Source organism: Mesoplodon densirostris, chromosome 6, assembly GCF_025265405.1.
Source record: "Mesoplodon densirostris isolate mMesDen1 chromosome 6, mMesDen1 primary haplotype, whole genome shotgun sequence".
NCBI lineage: Eukaryota > Metazoa > Chordata > Mammalia > Artiodactyla > Ziphiidae > Mesoplodon > Mesoplodon densirostris.
Genome location: NC_082666.1, coordinates 75,189,766 through 75,210,715, shown reverse-complemented (window position 1 = coordinate 75,210,715; position 20,950 = coordinate 75,189,766). Strand labels below are relative to the sequence as shown.

The following is a 20,950-nucleotide window of genomic DNA, read 5'->3' as shown; positions in this document are numbered from 1 at the left end:
CTGAGTTCAGTTAACTCAATATCTATTTCCAAATAATCCTTGTTATTTTTGATGCTTTCTGAAAACAGAAAAGGAATTAAGGAAAAACAAACATATACATAGATTTGAAATTGTGTTTATTTTCCGGTAAGCTTAAGTTGAAAGACAAAAAAGAACTCTACAGTTTATCTGAATCTCTTTTTAAATATTATATTGTACATATTGGGATTGGCAGCAGTTGACCAGTCTGTTTCTCAGACTTAACCTTTTGCATTTTTTTAGTTGATACTGGGGATTTCATACTTCTCCGGGTATGGAAAATATGTAGGTAATCCTAGAACACTAGTTCTTAATCTTGGTGTCACACTGGAATTACCTGGGGAGCTTTGACAAAACCCAGGGCCCAGGCCACATCCCAGAGCAGTGAAGTCTGATGCTCTAGGGGTGGAGCCCAGGCATCAGTGCTGGGTCCCCACCTCCCCGTATTCTAGTGAGAGTGAAGGTTGAGGAGCAGGGTGCATTTTTATAAATAAAGTTTTATTGGAACATAGCCATGTCCATTCATTTACTGATTTGTCTAGAGACCCTGCAGCTTGTAAAGCCTAAGAAAATTATTCTTTGGCCATTTACCAAAACATGTTTGCCAATTCCTACTCTAGACTCACAGTGAAAACTTTTAAAAAGAGGTTTTACATAAAATTCATAGTAAAAGAAAAAAATCCAGTATTTTGCAGAGCCTTGCAGGGTCAACCTGTCAGTTTTCTTGTACGTGGGAAAAACGGAGAAGCATTTTTCCTGAAGAACTGACTGGAAGATACTGTCAAGCTGAAAGGAGAAGGGCCCAACTCACCACCCAGAGCGGGGAGGCCCTTTGGGTTACATCACGGTGCTTTGTACTTAAAAGTCGACACTTAGCCCCTAGTTCAGCGTTCATTACTTAGACTGTGTGATTGACTTGACAGAGGTCTATAGAGGCAAAAATGGCTCTTGAATGCAAAGTGTGTCTGAGTTTGTTAGTCCTGCTGCAACCATGTTAGATGGCAGCAGACCCCTGAAGGAAATCCTTTAGCTCTGGGGAATCTCATATATAGAAAGAAAAATAATGAAAAAAATTTTAATGTTTTTTACATCATTTCCACCTTCCCTCAGTTCCGGTGGAAAGTTGATGGTTGTAAAACAGTTGTTCAAAAGAGGTTTTTTAGAAGGTCCTCCTTTGGTCATGGCCCTTAAAGGCTCCAAGTATGACACAAAGGATAATTTATTCTAGTCCCTTGAGCAGAATCAGCATCTCCTGATTGAGATGCTGATTGAGAGCATGTCACCCTGTGAGGTCCCCACCCCAGACTTGCTGAATCAGAGTCTACTTTTTAACAGGATCCCCTGGCTATTTGAATACACATTAAGAGAGCCCTGGGAAGCACTGGGCTAATTGATAACTGGGTCTGTGCAGTAAACTGACCATTGATCCTCACTTTAAATGATTTCACGGCTCCTTAATGGCTTCTGACTTGGGCTCACTCATTAAAGGCAGACGGTTTTTCCCCTTTGGCTATTTCCAAGTACAGCTTGCCTGCCCTCTTATTTAGTAAAGATTTATATAATGGTAGAAAATGAAAGTGGGGTGATTGAGTTAGAAGAGATAGCACTTTATATGCATCAGAAAAACAAACTAGAAAGGATAAAGGGAACTTGCCAGATAAACTTAACTTGTAAGGAAATAATCAAGTGGAATGGAGTCTTCTTTGCTTCTGCAAGAAGAAATAATCCACCCATTAGAACAGACATCTGCGCTGGGGAGCAGTTGGGAGGGTCAAAAATGAATCCCTTGAGCTTCTCAGATTAGCACAGAGAAATCAGGGAGTTAGGCCTTTCCACCAAGCAAAGCCATATTACTTAGGCCTATATCGCTTGGGAAATTGTCCAGAATTTAGATGTTCATAGTAAATCTTGAGGAAGCCCAGTACCTACTTTTATCCTGCCAGGCTCTGTCAAGTTACTACTATTTTCTTTATCAAGTAGTATTCTAAAGATTTGATTGAAAAACGTGATTTTGAAATTATGCCTTAATTCTTAAACAGAATTGGTTTATCCTTGAACATTCCCTTATGTTGACTTTTTAAATAAAGTTAATACCACCTGAATTTAGTTTTTTAAAGGCAGTATACGTACTTGAAGTCTAGCTGTTAGTTGAGCTGTTCTTGCTGTGAAGATCTATCTGATCATGTGTTCAGTGCTCACTGTCGTACCAGGGTCCGTGCAGGATTCAGAACAATTCTAATGTTCATGGAAGTGGCCAGGAAGAGCCAGGAAAGCAAGAGTGGGGACCCCTTTTAAGCCTGGAGTTTCCATCTCCTTAGCTTTGAATGAGAGGTCAGGAAGCTACGGGAACTGCTCCTTACCTAAAAGCTGCCTGATGGTCCCAAAGGCGGGGTCTGATTGCCAGAAAAAGGCATGACTGCCAAGTGTCAGCTGCCACTACTGTTGGAGAAGCAGCATGTGCCTCCCTTCTGCCTACCAGATCTCATTTTATGTCCTATTAGCAGAATCCAAATCACCTCCAGAAGCCTGGTGACAGGAGCATCTGGAAGAAGCAGATCCCAGACTTCCATTCCTTGCTACAGGGAAAAGCATAGGAGGGGGTGGGAATGGGCTCTGAGTGACAGACACGGCCTCGTGCTGACGACAACAGCTGACCCTCACACAAGGCTTGTGTGTTTTTTTTTAAATATTCTCTTGATGTGAACACTGTAAGGTAGCCAAGGTAAGATGCTCGTTTTGCCCAGGAGGAAACGTGAGGAAGTTAAATAACTTGCTCCTGGTCAAATGTGCTGGTCAGTGTTACAGGGGATTGTGTTGGCTCCTAAGCAGCGCTCTCTGGTCTTTACTGCCCTGTTCTCTTTTGTGCTTACTAGTCAAGCATCCTGCGACCAGATGGAATTAGAGGGGTACTTTAGAGGAGCCTCCAGCATCGAAAAGGCACCTCAGGCTGCACAGTTCTAGTATTTCTAGGGTCTGTGCACTGGAGGGGCATATTCATGGGTGAGGATACTTCCAACTTTAATAAGCTGTTCCCTTAATTTAAAGAATTAGGTAATTCTTATGATAGGCAACTTCGGTTTCAATATATTCCTTCTTTTTTCTTAAGCAGATGAAAAACTCGGAGAGCTGCCACGCAGTGAGTTCCCAGTACAGGATGCATTCTTACTACCCGCCTTCCTCCTACCTGGGCCAGAGCATGTCCCAGATCTTCACCTCTGAGGACAGCCTCTCTTACTCGGAAACCAAAGCGAGTGGTAGGTACCTGGTTACACAGCCTGGATTTGAAGTGGAGAGAGGCTACCTGCCCAGCACTGGGTCTCTGGTCCTCTCTAATAGCTTACCAAATAGCAGCTGTTGGAAAGGTTGTATAGTATCCTTTAAAGTATTCAGTTATGGAATGATTTTGCTTTGCTAGATTCTTAATATCATGTTTCTCTTTTCTGAACACCCGGAGTGATAAGAATAAGATAGAGACTACCATCAGAAGCCAAAAATGTATTTTCTGGAGGATCAACATGTAATATCAGGGGCCCTTTAAATGTGGTTCAAGTCCTGATATTTTTGGTGAAATGAATCTCTGTATATCGAAGAATCGTTTTCCAAAACTTTTCCAATTTAAAATTGAAGGTGTATTCGTCTTTTGTGGGAGGAAATAACATAATAAAACATTTTTGAATATAATAGGTCTCAGAGTTTATGCAGTAGCAATGCAAATAACTCTGATATAATGGCTTTAAAATAAAAAATGACTGTTTAATGAACCAGAGCACTTTGAAATACACAATTCCCCAACTTCAATTTTAACTTTCTCCCTAATGTTTACACTGTGATGATAGGCTGGTCTTTTATGGCTGCTGTGTTTCCAGGCCCTGTTTTTAAGTTCTTTGTATTTAAGCATCATCTTTTGATCTAGGAAAGTGAGAAGCATACACAGTTGAGGCAGTAAGTAGAAATCAGGGCAATAGTGAGTGAGTTGGTAGAGAAATCGACTACTAGAACTGACTCTACTAGACAAAAGAAGCTGGTTTTCTCAATAACGTGATTCTCTATAAAGAACTGGCTTCCTGGTGAAACAAGTGCTTAGAGAGTGAGAATCAGAACCATGCTTTGATTTCCAAATTCAGAACAGTGAAGTCTAAAAAAGCTTTATTTACCATACTAAAATAAAACAAAGGATTTTGTTAATATGGAATACATAGGTCGAGGGAACCTGACCAGTTTGAACTATAGAGAGACTGAAGTACACATTATTGACTGCACTTTGACCCATTAATAATCACTTTTTGTCAGGAGTGGACAAACACAATTCTTTATGTAAATATTCATACCGTATAATGTTTGCCCATGTGGTCCTTCTTTCATACTGCCTTTGATTCTATATATTTATGTGAATTATAAGCTCCTTAAGGACAGAGAACACATTTTATGTACCTTTTTAGCTGCTATGATGCCTATTTGTTTTTCATCAGCTGAGTGAATGAATGAAGGAGTGAATGAACAAAGGAATAAATGAGTCAGGTATGATTTTTAAGTAAGCTTGATCTATAAGAAAACGATCCCGAAAGGTCACAATCCTAACTCATCGTCTCATGGAGCCAGAGTTTAGGGATGGAGCAGTTAAAAAGACATTTGCTCATACAGAAAATTAGGACTGAAACTTACTTTCAGGAAGAAATTGCCTGAGCTCCTTGCTCTAGGAATAGTGGAATATTTTTAGAAGCATTGGCATTCTTGAGACAGAGGTGTAAATTCAGAGCAAGGCAGTACCACAAAAAGATAAGAGGAAATTTACTAGAGCAGACAGGAAGGAGTTTGGAGAGGAGCAATAGGCATTTGAATTTATGGCAGAAAAGGAAAAGGCTCAGAAGGAGAGAGGTTACAGTCCAGGAAAAAAAAAGACCAGCTGCCCCAGTGTCCATGGTGAGAGACTGGGTGAATAACACCTAGGATTTCCTAAAACTGTTCAGGTGATATGTACGTTTGAAAGAGTGTGTTTGAAAGTGTGGTGTGAGGAGACCTCAGGCTCAACCTTCTGATACTTCTCTAACTCACTTCAGACATGAGGGAGTGAGCTAGGAAGAAATATAGTGGAATCTCAGTAATATCTACTTTGGAATTGCCATGGAGAAGGAGAATATGGATTAATAGGAAATCCAAACCTTAGCTTATTTTTTAAAGAAATGCGGCTTTACGGCTTCCAAATATATGGTGTCTTGGGCTCCTACATTGCATGACATTTTTACAGAGCAGGTGGGAAGGGGTGGGGAAAGAGAAAGTTGGGGGTCAATAGGAACACCTCAGGATCATCTCCTGGGGCATTGGATCCTCATTTTTATTATCAACATCGACACAAGTGGGGGCCATTTAGACCCTCTGGTAAATGGGGCTGAGGCTAGTGGCAGGATGCGGGGAGGGGGATGGGGGCATCAGTATAGTCATTTGTGAGAAGGTGGTAGAGGCTGGCTGATAACCAGTTACATTTATCAGTTCTATCAAGTTTGAGTTGAGGTCCTTTGGTTGGTTGCATTAATAAATAAATTACAATTTGTAAATAGTATATCAGTTATTTTAGGTGGGGATTTGTAAGTAAGTTGAAAAACAGTTTTTTCCGTAGGTTTAATGTTTTTGTTAAAGTCTCATTTAAGTACAAATTTGTCTATTAAATTCATTTTTCTTCAGTTTCTTTAAAGATAAACCGTTCTTTACCATCCAAAGAAATGAGTCCAAGTTCAAGGTTTTCCTCTGGTTTTGCTGCAGATTGCAACATGAAAATAGAATGTAGAGGGAAAAAGGATTACAGGGAAAGTTTTCCTTTTGCTGTGTTGCTACTGTTTAATGTTTTTCTTTGTAAAAAGGCTAGGAGCCCTTCTCTCACTTTTTTTTTTATGTCTTGAAAAGTGTTAGGACATAGATCAGAGATGATGGGGCCTGGTTGTGTAAGACTTTGTGAGCCACTGCAAGCACGTTGGCTCTTACCTCAAGTAGGTGGGAAGCCACTGGAGGGTTTCCAGCAAAGGGGTGACATGTCTGCTTGTGGTTTTTTTTTTTTTTTTTTTTGCGGTACGCGGGCCTCTCACTGTTGTGGCCTCCCCCGTTGCGGAGCACAGGCTCCGGACGCGCAGGCTCAGCGGCCATGGCTCACGGGCCCAGCCGCTCCGCGGCATGTGGGATCCTCCCAGACCGGGGCACGAACCCGCATCCCCTGCATCGGCAGGCGGACTCTCAACCACTGCGCCACCAGGGAGGCCCGACTCCATCATTTTTGATCTGATCAAGTAGAAACATGGAGTTTCCACTTATTCAGGTAAAGAAGACCATGAGAAAAACAGGTTTGCAGGAATTGGGAGTTTAATTTTGCATGTGTTAAGCGTGAGATGTACGTGAGCCATCCAGGTGGATCGTCAAGTAGGAACTGGATGGACGGAGTCTGAAGTTGAGGGGCGATTTCCCTGCTGGAAATAGAAACTCGAGCTTTCAGTGCGTAGATGTCCTTTGAAGTTAATGTGGTGTCATCACCTGGAGAGGTGAGTATACACGGAGAAGAATAAAGGACCAAGGATTGAGCACTGAGGCCTTCTAATGTTGAGAAGTTTGGTAGATGAGGAGGACCAGCAGGGGAGAGTCAGGTAGGTACCTGCTCCTACCCATGAGGTAGGAAGAAAACTAAGGAAGGCAAGTAAAGAAAGCATTTCAATGAACTGAGCCAAATAATGCTGATAGGTCAGATGAGATGAGGACTGGAGTTGACCATGGGCTGTTGAAAGGTGGAAATGATCAGCGGCTTGATGAGTGGCCCTTGTCAGGGGGAGGTGGGGACCATACCCTGACTTCTCTCCATGTGGGAGAGAAGCACTGGGGCAGTGAGTGTAGGCAGCTCTTGAAGGGGTCTTGCTGTAAGGGGAGTAACGAAGTGGAGCAGTACCTGGAGGGGAGGGGGTGAGTTCAAGGAAGCTCCTTTCCTCTTCTTTAAAGAAGGGGGTTATTATAACAGGTTATTATAAAGATTAGCTGATGTGTGAACATAATTGTGTGGGAACATAATTGTCAGGACGATAGCATGTCTCTGAGTAAGTGAGGTGGGGTGGGATCCCCTAGGGCACCCCTTGTAGGGCAGTGGTCCCCAGAGTGGGGCTGTGCATGCTTTGTTACTGGTCTAAGAGGAGGTAAGCAAAGGGATTAAGAGTAAACAGCAATCTGACGGAGCAATTCTATGTTGAATCAATAAAAAAAATTGAGGCTTGTAATTTTTGTCTTTCACTTTCCTAGTAATTCATTTTTATATTGAAGTAAAACCCACGTGACATAAAATTAACCATTAACTGTTTTAAAGTGTACAATTCAGTGGCATTTTAGTAGGTCACAGTGTTGGGCAGCCATCACCTCTATCTAGTTCCAAGTCATTTCCATCACCCCACAAGGAAACCCCATACCCGTGAAGCAGTCACTTTCCATTCTCCCTTCCACCAGCCCCTGGTAACCACTAATCTGCTCTCTTGTTTCGATGGATTTGCCTATTGTAGATGTTTTGTGTAAATGGAATCATATAATATGTGGCCTTTTGGACTGTCTTCTTTCAGTTAGCATAATATTTTCAAGGTTCATACAAGTTGTAGCATGTAATCAGTACTTCGTGCCTTATTATAGCCTAATACGGTTGCATGTGTGGATATACATTTTGTTTATCTGTTCATTAGTTGATGGACATTTGGGTTCTTCCACCCTCTTTTGACATTGTTAATTGTACTACTATGAACATTAATGTACTAGTCTTTGTTTCAATACCTGTTTTTAGTTCTTCTGGGGTATACTTAGGAGTGGAATTGCTGGATCATATGGTAATTCTGTGTTTAACTTTTTGAAGAGCCTCCAAACTGTTACTCACAGTGGCTGTACCATTTTACATTCCACTACAGTGTATGAGCGTTCCAGTTTCTCTAGCCAACACTTGTTATTTTCCATTTTTTGGATTATGATTCTAGTAATTCATTTTTATTGTATTTTATAAAAGCATCAGACTGTGGTGGACTGGAAACTGAAAAAAAATTTAAACAGAACAGGCCCTTCCTTGCAGATAGTTTGAGAAACACTGACCTGGTGCCCAAGTGGAAGGCTGGTTTATGTGTGAGTGTGGCCAGGTCATCGTAACAGTTGCAGATTTTTCCGGAAGTGGTGGTAGGAGCATTCTGGAAATGATGCTTCCTCAACTTGGGATAAGGAGGCAGATTGCACAGCAACACCTCTGTGTCAGTAGATGCACACATGTCTACAGGTAGGTGGCATTTCATATCTGTAAATAGGCATTTTCTCTACAGGTGAATTCTTGAATAAGTTCTTGGAGTATATGTAGCTGGACAACACTTGCAAAGAGGTTTAGATTTAAAATGGTAAAGGTGAACATGCTTAGATCTTTTTGTCTATTTATAATGTTTTGTGATCTCAGTTTGAAAGTTAGAAATGGTGCATCCTGTTTCTTCTGGATCTTTGGCCGCTTCCAGTTCAGATAAGTGGCAGGCTCCTGTGCAAACTCACCCTTCCTTTACATTCAAACTCTGCTTTTTTTAGGAGACAGAAACACACATTTGGATGCTTATTACCTATCACGAGCTGTTTACGCATTAGTCATCTGACACACGTAGGATGTGAGCAGCTCTGAGGCCAGGTGCAGAGCGTTTACATTTTACCCAGAGGTCAGATGGCAAGGTCAGCAGAAGGGTCTCCCTGAGTTGAAGCCCTCATGTTCCTCTGTGATGTCTGGGCAGCTTGTAGAGGCCTCTGTGTTCCCAAATAGGATTTTATGAATGCATTCAGCATTGGCAATTTTGTAGGCTGATGAATCTAGAAGTGCCTGATTTCACTGATAGCATATGCTACCTTCCCCACAGTTGTCATGACTAAATGCAAAGTGGTTGAGCTTTCACCCACGGAATGGACTTGCTTAATGCTGGGCGTTAGAGTTGGATTTTAGCAAAAGATGATGAGGTCGAACCTCCCAGTTTTGCAGGTGAGAACAGTGAGGTTATGCTGCCTGTTGGAAGCACCCTCAGGTCTGCTCACTCATGATCCAGGACCCCAAAGCTGCCTTTAATGTGAGGTGATGTGATAGCTGTCCTGAGCAGCTGCGGGGCAGGGGTAGGAAAGGGGTAGCTCTGTGCTCAGCACCTGAATGGGAGCCACGACTGAGCAGCTGTAGCCTTGAGGGTTTCAGGCTCTTCTCTGGGAGCCTGAGTCTTCTCACTTGTTAAAGAAGTGGGAGGAGCTGGGCCCTGTCGAGCCCACACAGGTGTTGTGAGGATGAGCTCGCGTCCCGGGTGTAAACAAGCTCTTTAAATCACACATGCAACAAGGGAGGCAGGGTGATCTTCTTCCTTCCACCATTCCTTTCTGCAAGGGTTGTGTTGATGTTTCAGGCAGTTCTTCTTGTCAGGGAGAAAGCTCTTCTGGAAATGTTTTAGTCTTGCTCAGACAGGCGGGAGAGCAGGCCAAGGAATCTGAGGGCTGCTTCTGTTGTGTATGTTCTGCTTTGAATTGTATGGCAAGCCTGTAGGAGAGAAGAACATTGACCCCTTGCTTTCCCTGCTTTTTAAAGAAAGGTGAATGGGTTTTTATGCAACAGTTAGAAAATGTTGAGTTCAAGCTTTGGCGCTTTAGGAAATGACTTATCTTTTGCTGAATTTCAAAGAAAAGAGCATTTGGCTGGTAAACCTTTTTTTTTTTTTTTGCGGTACACGGGCCTCTCACTGTTGCGGCCTCTCCCATTGCGGAGCACAGTCTCCGGACGCACAGGCTCAGTGGCCATGGCTCACGGGCCCAGCCGCTCCGCGGCATGTGGGATCTTCCCAGACCGGGGCACGAACCCGTGTCCCCTGCATTGGCTGGTGGACTCTTAACCACTGCGCCACCAGGGAAGCCCTATGTGACCTTTTTATTCTCAGCTTTAGCTTTGAACAGAGAGGTAAGTGCACCATTCATTGGCAGTGACTGTGGAGGCCGATGCTTGCAAAAGAATGGACCCCCCAGGAGGGAAGATCTGGCTCAGATCCCCAGCTCTGGGCTGGATTGTAAGATACTTGTTTAATCTCTTAGAGCTTTAGATCCCTCACCTGGAAGGTTGAAAAAGGTAATAAGAGCTTTATCTATTTTTATATATGGCTCAAAAAAATTATGTGAAAGCATGGCAGCAGCTATCAACTCCCTTAATCTCACGTGAAGACCCATCACCATGTCTTATATATCTTTTGATTTCACCAAGTGCCTGGCACTGGGCCGTACAAGTGAAAGTGATCACAGTCATCAAGGAGGCTGTGTTTTTAGCCCTACAGGGACCCTGCTTGAAATGAACCATATGTGTATTGTGATTCTTGAAATTGGCTAGACATGATGGTCTGCTGAGTGAGGAACATGAAGCACACTAAGTTTAAGCATATAATAAACATGGAGAAATGGCAGCTTTGAAGACTTATTTTTAATATATCACATATACAATATGTTTCAAGAGAAACAACCAGGGAAGAGGAATATATAAGGACACCAGCACGTCCCTTTATACCTAAAGAATAGTATAGAAGGCAAGCTGAAATGCCGTTGGATGAGGACACACAGGCTTCTGTCTTCAAACTTTTTTTCTCCCTCCACGAAAAGAGAGAGAGCTGATGGGGCTCTAATATGTCCTCTGTGTAACATGCTGCCTTTTGACAAGGCCACCATCAGTCTAGAAATAGCAGGCACTTCCCAGGGCCTACCTGAAGGATGTCAGACTCACTCATGGAAGGAAGAAGTTCACTCACTGCAGCACTTCAGCAAGAATTACCAGGGTGTGTTCTCACACGTGAAGGGCGGGGATCTCATTCATTCGTCTCTGTCGTCTTCCAGGTGCCTAGCATGACACCATGTTCTCAGGGGACTCCTGGGATGTTTCATGGTTTCTTGTATGAATAAGAAACTGGCCTCTGGATTCTTTCTGCTGGTGCCTCCCTGGCCCAGAGTTAGGCATTCTGATAAAGCACTTGATGAAATAAATTGGTCATGGAAAAACGTGGGGTGCAAACCCCAGGCAGCAACGTATCCTGGATTTATATCATGTAGAATCTTCCCTTTGAAAAGCTCGAATTTTAAAGACTTAAATCTTTGCCTATGACAGGTTTTTTTGTTTGTTTGTTTGTTTGTTTTGCGGTACGCAGGCCTCTCACCATTGTGGCCTCTCCCATTGCGGAGCATAGGCTCCGGACGCACAGGCTCAGCGGCCATGGCTCACGGGCCCAGCCGCTCCGTGGCACGTGGGATCTTCCTGGACCGGGGCACGAACCCGTGTCCCCTGCATCGGCAAGCGGACTCCCAACCACTGCGCCACCAGGGAAGCCCTATGATGGGTTTTTGATTGATAACACAGCCCTGCATGAGAAGTCAGGAGAAGCTTGATCACTGTTCTCGCTAAGAGAGCCTGGGTGGAGTTGCAGGCAGGATGCCGTGTCATCTCTGAGCCTGTTTCTAGAGTTGAGGAAGAGGAGCCAGTGTAGGAGCTCAGGTCTCTGAACTGCTTCCCTGGTGTTCCTTCTGCTGGTAAATCCTGTGGTTTCTTCTTCCCTCCCTTTCCTTTTCCTTTTCTCACAAACACGTACTTCGCACAGTGTGTAAGACAATGCCCTGTGCGTATTGTGGGGATAGCTCATTTAAGTCTTGTAATCATAGTATTATCTGCATTTTGCACATGAGGACACTGAGGCATGGAGACAATGCCTGTGAAGTAGAGAAGAGAAGGGGGTCCTCATTTCCACATGGCAGGTGGAAAAGCTGAGAACACAGTGATGACTTAGCTGGTCAAAAAACCCCAAAAGCAGGGCCTCCCTGGTGGCGCAAGTGGTTGAGAGTCCGCCTGCCGATGCAGGGGATACGGGTTCGTGCCCCGGTCTGGGGGGATCCCATGTGCCACGGAGCGGCTGGGCCCGTGGGCCATGGCCGCTGAGCCTGCGCGTCCGGAGCCTGCGCGTCCGGAGCCTGTGCTCCGCAACGGGGGAGGCCACAACAGTGAGAGGCCCGCATACCGCAAAAGGAAAAAAAAAAAAAAAAAAAAACCCAAAAGCAGCCTTAAAAAATCCACAGGGTATCAGGTGTGGTATTTACATTATACTATTCCCCAAGCTAAATGTAAACTTTAAAACACGTTTATGACTTGATTGACATGGTGAAGTCACTGTTTAATTTTGTGGTGATATCTGAATTTTCTTTTTATTTAACAGGAGGGAGTAAAGTGCAAGTGTAATATTTGACAAAGGCAGACACTGCAAAATTAAATGACTAGTTATTAGCTTTGAAATTAAAAGTGCAAATCGAAATGAAACCACTTTTTGAAAGTTTTTTTTTCCCTCCATAGACATGGTTGTTATTTTAAAATTAGTGTCAATAAAAGGCCTATTGAATTTCCCCAGATGATTTTTGAGAGAGACAGTATTTTACATTCTACCTAGTCTGTCAGTGGCTTATCATGAGGTTGCTTTTACATCTTTAACTTGTTCTTGAAAGACAGGGCACCTTTGCCGGCGTTTTCCTTTGGGCTAAAGATTGCAGTCAGGAGGGGACACGGAAAGGGCAGAGCTCTGGAAAGCACACTTTTAGGAACTCCCAAGTGCCCTGACACAACCAGGTTGAACACAGTGACTAGACACTGCTGGCCCGTGTTTTCGGGGCTAATTTTATCTTGATGGGATGCAGGTGTGACGTTAGGCCCCCTACCCACCTGCTCAGTGGAGGAAACCCCATCTATTGTGGACACATGATACACCATCAAGTTTGCTTATTCTGTTACTCATTCCGTGACCCCTTGTCTTTAAAAACCCTGAAGAGGCAGCAGCCACATGGGCATGAACTTGGATGGACAGCGGCCGCTCTGGGCAGAGCGTCCAACATGATCACGCGTGAGATTTCCTCGCTTGATTCTGACTTGAGCCCACAGGGCCTCGGCGGTTTTTCTCAGGCGCGGTGTGGAGTAACTCCGGAGTTTATGTTCCCTCCTTGGTCCCTCAGAGGCCCGGCCCAGGCCAAGTACAACTTGAATAACCTTCAGGAAAGCTGTGCTGTCCTTCCGTCTGCCGCTGTCTTTGAAAATTGCCTTCAGAGTTAGTGAGCGGGAACAGTTAAGATTTACAAACAAGGATGAAGCTTGTCATGCATCTTTCACCATCCATCATCCAGGTGCCGTGCCTGGGCGGTGAAGTGTTCTTCATAAAAACCAGCTCAGTGTGAAATACACCTCGCTGCAGTGTTTACTGCTCTGAAGCTCGTCGCGGCCCTTTATAGTAAATCCAGATTGCGATGTGACATTACAGTATATCATTGCCCGGCGCAGCGGGGTTTACACTGAGAATGAGTGCAGTGCACACCAGATGAGGTGTCCAAACTGAGTTATGTCAGAATTTGGCTGTTATATGGGGATAGCTTTTGTTTTCCGAGCACTGAAAGTTAGCTTTTTATGTATTTATATTTATATATAGGCCTATACTTCCCATCTTGCACATATACATGGGTATACAATATATGCTGGGGTCAGGTTCCAACTGGGCTTCTGTGTAAAGAATGGTGGCCAGCTTTTATGTCCCTTCCAACTGCTGTTCAGATGGAAAATTGGCATCAACGGAATCTTTTGGGGGAACTAGAGTAGGTGGTTATTTCATCATAGAAGGTGGGTTTGATTTTGCTGTGTGTAAAGTGGTCATATTTACCATTCTTTCTTACAAAAAAAAGGGCCCCTCTTTCCTGGGATTACTGTGGTACTGGAATGATCCCTTGGCAGGAGGGCAAAGAGAAGAAACCCTACAGGCTGTCCTCACCTGCTCTCGAGCACCTGGCCTGTTGAGCTGAATACATGCACTTGGGGGGAGGGCTCAAAAGTCAGTTGCTTATTTATTATTTTTTTAGTGGGTGTCAAAAGCCTAGTGCTGCCTCTGTTATCTTGAAAGATGCTGCTTCTAAGAGAAGATTGATGGTGTTTTAGCTTAAATCGGCAAAAAAAAGAATACACTGAGTTTATTGCGTGATCAGGTTTATTTACATTCAGCCTAAAAGTGCCGATATTAAAAATGAGCTCCATTAAACAAATAATATTCAGAGATAACAACAGGCCCTGCAATCCCATGATCATCTTCTTAACACACATATTTTTAAATTCTCTTTTCAGTGTAGCAGGGTTGTTTGTGGTCTTCACACATTTGGCACTGCACAGAATCCAGGATCTGTCCCCCGTTTACACCAAGTCTAGGGTAGGGGTTCCCCCCACTTTAGATGCAGAGGTGAATATAGCCTTCCCGCCAGTGCCCTCAGCATCTTCTTACTGGAGATTGACTAACCGTGCCACGTCTGAGCTTTCGGAAGTGGCACAGGACACTGTTGCAGGTGTGCGGTGCTGGCCTCGGTGGGTGGGACAGGGGCCAGAAGCCTCCCATTGGCCGTGGTGCCCGAGGAGGGAGAATAGCCATTAGTCAGCCCAATGCGATCACTTCGTTAGTGTTGTAAGATCAACACAGGATGACCAGTTAAAGTTAAATGTCACATAAACCCACAAACGTTATTTTAATGTTTAATAAGCATGTTCACAGTATTTTATTATATTACAAATTATTTGTTTCTGAAATATAAATTTAATTCAGCACCTTGTATTTTTATTTGCTAAATCTGGCAACCCCGGGCTTCATCCAAGTCCTCTCTGAACCACCATTTTCGGGCACTGGGGTAGAAGGCGGAAATGAACAGTGGATGGAGGAGAGCAGTACTTTCACTAAGCATATTCGGCAGTTTAAGAGTTGCTTCATTTATATCTCTACAAACATAGTACAAGAGGCAGTGCTGATCTTGCTTGGAATGGTTTCCTGTTCTGGTTGAAGCTATTCATGGGTTTCTCTGTGAAAAATTTCTGGATTATAGTTTCTCCTTGCACATGTTAACTGTATTGTGTCTTCCTCTGTTTAGGTAATTTGCAGGTGCAGACATTTCTTTTATCATATATTATAGGTTAGCTCCATTAATACAACAGCATCTAAAAGTTAACCCACTGTTGCTCAGACTCAAAATGGAAACTTACAGTTTTCGTGCGTTTGGTTCAGTCGTTCCATTGTAGCTTCACCAGGCATTACAGTGACTCCTGAAGCTCTTGGGCAAGACCAGCTCCTCAGTCTCTTTCCTGAAGCCTCCCCACCCCCTACCAGGATAGGAACTGATGGCTCAGTCAATAAACAAGCAATAAATTCATTGGGTGCCAATTATGTGTCTGTGGCCCTAGCACTATGCCCAGGAGAGGAAGCATGGCAGAGAACATGCTGCAGTGATCCCTGAATGTTAGCAGATCTTAGGGACACAAGCCCTTCCCTTCCCGCCACAGAAGAACAGCCTGGCCTCTAAGCCTCTGCAGGGTGTGTGAGGGAGTAGCCATGTGCCCCACTGTCTTGCTCGTATTTCAGCCTTGGTTGAAGTCTCCGCCATAAACCTAAGGGAGAGCTTCCATCTCCAGTTAGAGAAGTCAGGATCACAGCCAGAGTCTGGGAAGAGGTGTTCCAAATATGCAGCCCTTGTCAGGCGTGTTTCCCCTTTGTTACTCTGTGGCTATAGAGGTGGGATGGCCTTGGTTTGTTTGTTCATAACAACTTTATTGATATATAATTCACATACCATAAAGTTCACCACTTTTAAAGTATGCGGTGCAGTGGTCTTCAGTATGTGGACTAAGTTGTGCAACCATTATCACTGTCTAGTTCCAGAATATTTCCATCATCCCCCAGTGAATCCCCATATGTAGTCATTCCTCATTTCCACCTCCCTCTCAGCCCCTGGAAACTACTATTCTACTTGCTGTCTCTATGGATTTGCCTGTTTCTGGACATTTCATATGAATGGAATCATATGATATGTAGCCTTTTTACATGTGACTTCTTTCACTTAGCATAATGTTTTCGAGGTTCATTCAAACTGAGGCTTGGAACAGGGCTTCATTCTTTTTGATGGCCAAATAAGATTTCATTATATGAAAAGGCTTGGTTTATTTTGAGTTCAAAAACTATCGCAGGGGCCAGCAAAACTATTAAGATTAAAACCCTAAGATTCTCAAGGGGAAATATGGATTTATCACATTTTATTACGTCTTCAATACATGAATGTCTGTAACAAGTAGAACCTACTATATGAAATGAAATGACACCTATAGCTGTGGTGCCGAGGCTTCCCACATTCAGCAAGCCAGGGTGTGTGATTTTCCTGTTTTATGCTAATACTATTTACATTAGTTTGCCAGGGCTTCCATAACAACATAGCACAGGCTGGGAGGCTTAAGAAACAGAAATTCACAGTTCTGGGGTTTAGAAGTCTGAGATCAGGGTGTTGTCAGGTTTGGTTTCCAGTGAGACCCCTTTTTCTTTGGCCTTTCCTCTGTGTGGTAAGAATACTAGTCCTACCAGGCTTGGACCCTACCCTTAAGACCTCATATAACCTCATTTATCTCCCTAAAGGCACTGTCTCTAAATACAGTCACATTGGAGGCTAGGGCTTCAACTTATTAATTAGGGGTGGGGCGGGGTATAACAGTTCAGTTCGTAACACTGTTGAAGAGTTTAGCGTCTCTGTATGTCTCCTCTTCTTGCTGAGGTTCTTGGGAAGTAGGAGAAGGATGCTGAGGTTGGTCGGGTGGGCCAGTGTGTATAGAATGAATGGAGTATCTTGCCTGGTCTTACTGCCAACTGTCTGGCGTTTGCTGCCCGTTCACTCACCTCCCAAGCTCTCCGACGCTCCGAGCCCAGCCTGTGGCAGGCCCTCATCTGCAGGCTGGGTCCCCAAAGCACGGAGGTTTTTAGAGATGGAAAACCCCATGGTCAGGCGCACACCGCTCACCCGGACCACTTCTTTTCCAGATTGTTGCCTTTCTTTTTCTCATCCCCACTCCCCCCACCTCCCCCAAATTTGGATTCTTCTTTTTCTCTCTCTCTCTGAGTTTGGGGGAAGATTTTCCAATTTCTTGCCATCTTTGCCCTTGAAGTGCTCCATGTAACCATAAACAATTAAACCCTGATGTACTGCTACAAATTAGAATCTTTGCCACTTTTCCTGGCAAATAAAGCAGGTAAGAATTAGGGCCTTCCCCCACAGGGAAATGAATGAGAAAGCAGTGCGTTGTTTCCCAATGTTACTGTGAACTAATGCAAAGGTTACTTCACGGTAGACTTATGGTTAGCCTTCATGAGCTAGCTCATGTCCCTTACAGATCAACCAAATAGGAAAAATAATCTCTTACTTTGAAGCACTTTGACATACGTCATCTTGTTTAATTCCAACAACAGTCTTATTAGGTAACGAGCCTTTTTCCTCCTGACACCAATTCTGACACCAATTGGGTGTCCTACAATTCAGTTTTAATACTGACTGTCCAAATTTAGCCCAGACCCCATGGGTTAAGGGCTCAGTCTCCCAAGACTGCCCGCATTTCAGATGCCAGCCATAAATGGGGTGATCAGGTTACCCACATTTTTGCCTGGCCCATTACAAATTTGGGAGTTCCCACAACCTCTCCTCAGGTTTGATAATTCACTAGAATGACTCACAGAACTCAGGAAAGCACTTGACTTACTATTACTATTACGGGTTTATTATAAAGGAATAGCCCAATGGCAAGGGATGCATAAGGCAGGGTATGGTGAGAGGGTGGAGAGCTTCCAAGTCGTCTTCAGGGACCCCGCCCTCCTGGCACCTTGATGTGCTCACCAGCCCGGAAGCTCTGAGAACCCCAATTGCTAACGGGTTTTTAGGGAGGTTTCATTACCAGGTATGACTGATTAAATCATTGGCAGTTGGTGATTAGCTCACTCTCCAGCCCTTCCCTCTCCCTGGAGGTTGGGGGTAAGGCTGGAAGTTCCAAGCTTCTAATCAGGGCTGGGTCTTTCTGGTGCTCAGCCCCTACCCTGCGTCTGTGACTAGCCCCCATCCCGAAACCATCCAGCCTGCCAAGAGTCACCTGCTTAGAACAAAGAGGCTCCTGTCATCCTTCTCACTCAGGAAATTCCAAGGGTTTTAGGAGCTCTGTGCCAGGAACAGGGACAAAGTCCAGCTATCTGTCTGTGATACCACAGGTTGGTAGAGCAGAAATCCCTGACCCTATTTGAGGGAAAAGGAAATCGCTGAATAGAGAGAACAGGTGGCAGCTGGGAGTGGAGCTGGATGGTCTTCTCTCTCTGGGACACTCTCCAACCTCAGACTGTCACACGGTATTGAAACCCTTGTCTTCAGCCTGCTGCCTTAGACCTGCACCATCTAGTACAGGAGCGACTGGGCACATAGGGCTATTCATGTTTAATTAAAATTAAAGATCCAGTTCCTCTGTTAAACTGGCCACATTTCAAGCACTCAGTAGCCATGTGGGGCTGGTGACTACCATACTGGGTAGAGCAGAAGTAGAACATTTCCATCCTCAGGCAGTTCTGTTGGACAGCACTGTCTTGGACAGTTAGGTGAAGGCTATTTTGTTGTGGACGTTTCGAGTGATAGGGTGGGTAGCACAGTGTTTAAACCTGAGACATAGGAGTACCTCAAGCTCAACAGACACCACTTTAAAAGTCTTTTGTGGGTGCATCAGCCCTTCTTCAAATGGCCTGTCAGGCTGAGGAGGACTCACTGACTTGGACTGATTGAACACTGGCAAGTGTTAAGTCGATCTTTGGGTCTAACTGTGGTGCACACTTTTTTTTTTTTTTTTTTTTTTTTTTTTACTAGCAGATGGAAGTGAGTAAACTAGAACCTGGTTGGTCTCAGTCCAAGAATGATAGTACTTGCCCAGGGTGGAAAACTTATCTTATGGTCATGGGGCAGCATGTCAGTCTTGGGCACTTGCTAATGACTGCTTACATCAAAACCAAGAGGGAAAAGTGGCATTGATCCCTCTTCAGGTATAGGATTTGCAGATATTTTCCCCATTCTTTGGGTTGCGTTTTCGCTCTGTGCCTCGTGTGCTCCGATGAACAAATTTTTAATTGTGATGAAGTCCAGTTAGTATATTTTTTCTTCCGTCATCTGTGCTTTTGGTGTCATATCTAAGAAATCATTGCCAAATCCAGTGTCATGAAGCTTTTTCCCTGTATTTTCTTCTAAGAGTTTTATAGTTTTCCCTCTAACATTGAAGGCTTTGATCTGCTTTGAGTTCATTTTTATATGTGGTGTAAGGTAAGGGTCCAACTTCGTTCTTTTGCATGTGGATATCCAGTTTTCCCAACACCATGTATTGAAAAGGCTGCCCTTTCCCCATTGAATAGTCTTGGCACCAGAAGGGGAAAATGGTGGAAGAGTCAAAGTTTGACACTTGCCTGTGGCTTTTTTCTGTGATCATCAGAGAACACTAGACATTGAATATTGAATCTGTAGCACAAGCCTACAGTTGGCAGTTGATCCACCTGGATCTCTGTGGTGAGTAGATTTCCTAGGGTTGTTTCTTACTTTGTTTACTTGTCTCTCCCTCCTATTTCAGCTGTATCTTTTTCTACTCCTTACAGTTCTGAGATAAAGGAGAATAGGATAACAAGGGAAGGGAATCCTTCCACAGTCCAGATCATAGTAGGTAGAGCTGTGAGGGCAGAAGTGCACATAAAAGACTGGCTGATTTTCCATTTTTCTGATTGGAAGTACTAGAGTTTTTCTAATAGAAAGGGACAAATGTTAATTTTTAAAATACTCCGTTTTTAAGGGTCCTCTGAAGCTGCTTATCCATGAGAGATGGCAGAACCTCTTTGGGTGAGCCCCAGTGGCAAAGCCATGAAATACTTCCGTGTCCTGTAGGAATATTCCAAACGCAACATGTCTAGAGCTGAGAGCAGACAAGCAGAGACGGTGGATAAGGATGCCTGGCTGGCTGGCTGCAACCCAAAGTTGTCAATCACCCCTTAACGTTTACAGAAGCGAAAAGTCAATGTGTAGTTGTTTTAATTTGACACACTCTTGGGTTGAGAGAGTGTAATCGCTGGAGGGGACAGTTAAGTGGCTGTGCTCCTTGTCAGCTCGTCTGGGTCTGACTCCTGTGCTGAGCCCTTTTCTGATGAGTAATGAATTGGGTTAAATACCGGCGTAATTGCTTGCTTCCGCATACCGGTCCAGTGATGCCTTGTACTACATTTCTCTTGGCACTTGCCTGAGGCTGTTAGGGTTTATGCTGCAGAGGGTCCGTCCGTTCATTTTCATGAATCAGTGTCGGTTTTTGAAAAGCAGTTGTTACAGCGCTAAGTGGACTGTAATAAATTGCACCCCCTCCAGACCCACTGGAGTAAATCAGAACTGCTTATATCCATGCAAGTGGTCTTTTGAGTGTAAACGACTTTTTGTTGACTTATCAAACTGAATGTTTGAATGAGCAAATGATTTGCTCATTTTTTTTTAATCCTGTGAATTACACTTTGCTTCTGTTAAACCAGAGAGGAAACTCTGTGTATAGTTAGGTAGGAAAAGTGTCTCTCCACACAGTAAGTGACGTTATTCCAAAGTCATTTTCAGGGCTGGAGACACTTTATTGCAGGAAGTAAACCAACTCTGGGTGTCAACCTTGTCTCCAACCGCTACTTAAAATGTGCCAGAAATGCACTGAGCTCTGAAAAGAGCATGGTTTCTTGCCCAAGAAGTTTCCAAGCAAAGAAACTAACTCTGGGGACGTGTATTTCTCTCTTATGTACTTCGGCTGCTGAGAGGACACTGTGGACATGGCTGTATTCATTCCTTTTGCGAGTTAAAGTGACCAGGGGTCTGAGCCTCCATGCTTGGCAGGCAGACGTTACAGAGTGTGACTGTGGTGGCTCTATTATTGTGAAATCTGTTTCACATTCAGTGCTAGTTGGAAGAAATATCTCATGATTTTCTTTTTTTCTTTTTTCCTTTGGTTGGGCCATTGTCTTCTTCCACTTACTTTCCCATGGGGCTTGCCAGGGCACCT

The 20,950-nt window shown here is 44.0% G+C and overlaps 1 protein-coding gene across 1 annotated transcript in view; it reads left to right on the top strand.

Moving 5' to 3' along the window:
* The window catches only part of DMRT1 (doublesex and mab-3 related transcription factor 1), a 102,617-nt gene that overhangs the window by 57,639 nt on the left and 24,028 nt on the right, over positions 1-20,950 (top strand). Inside the window, exon 4 of the mRNA XM_060100491.1 lies at positions 3,128-3,272. Within this exon, the coding sequence (XP_059956474.1) occupies positions 3,128-3,272 (145 nt within the window). The remainder of the gene's footprint in view (positions 1-3,127; positions 3,273-20,950) is intronic.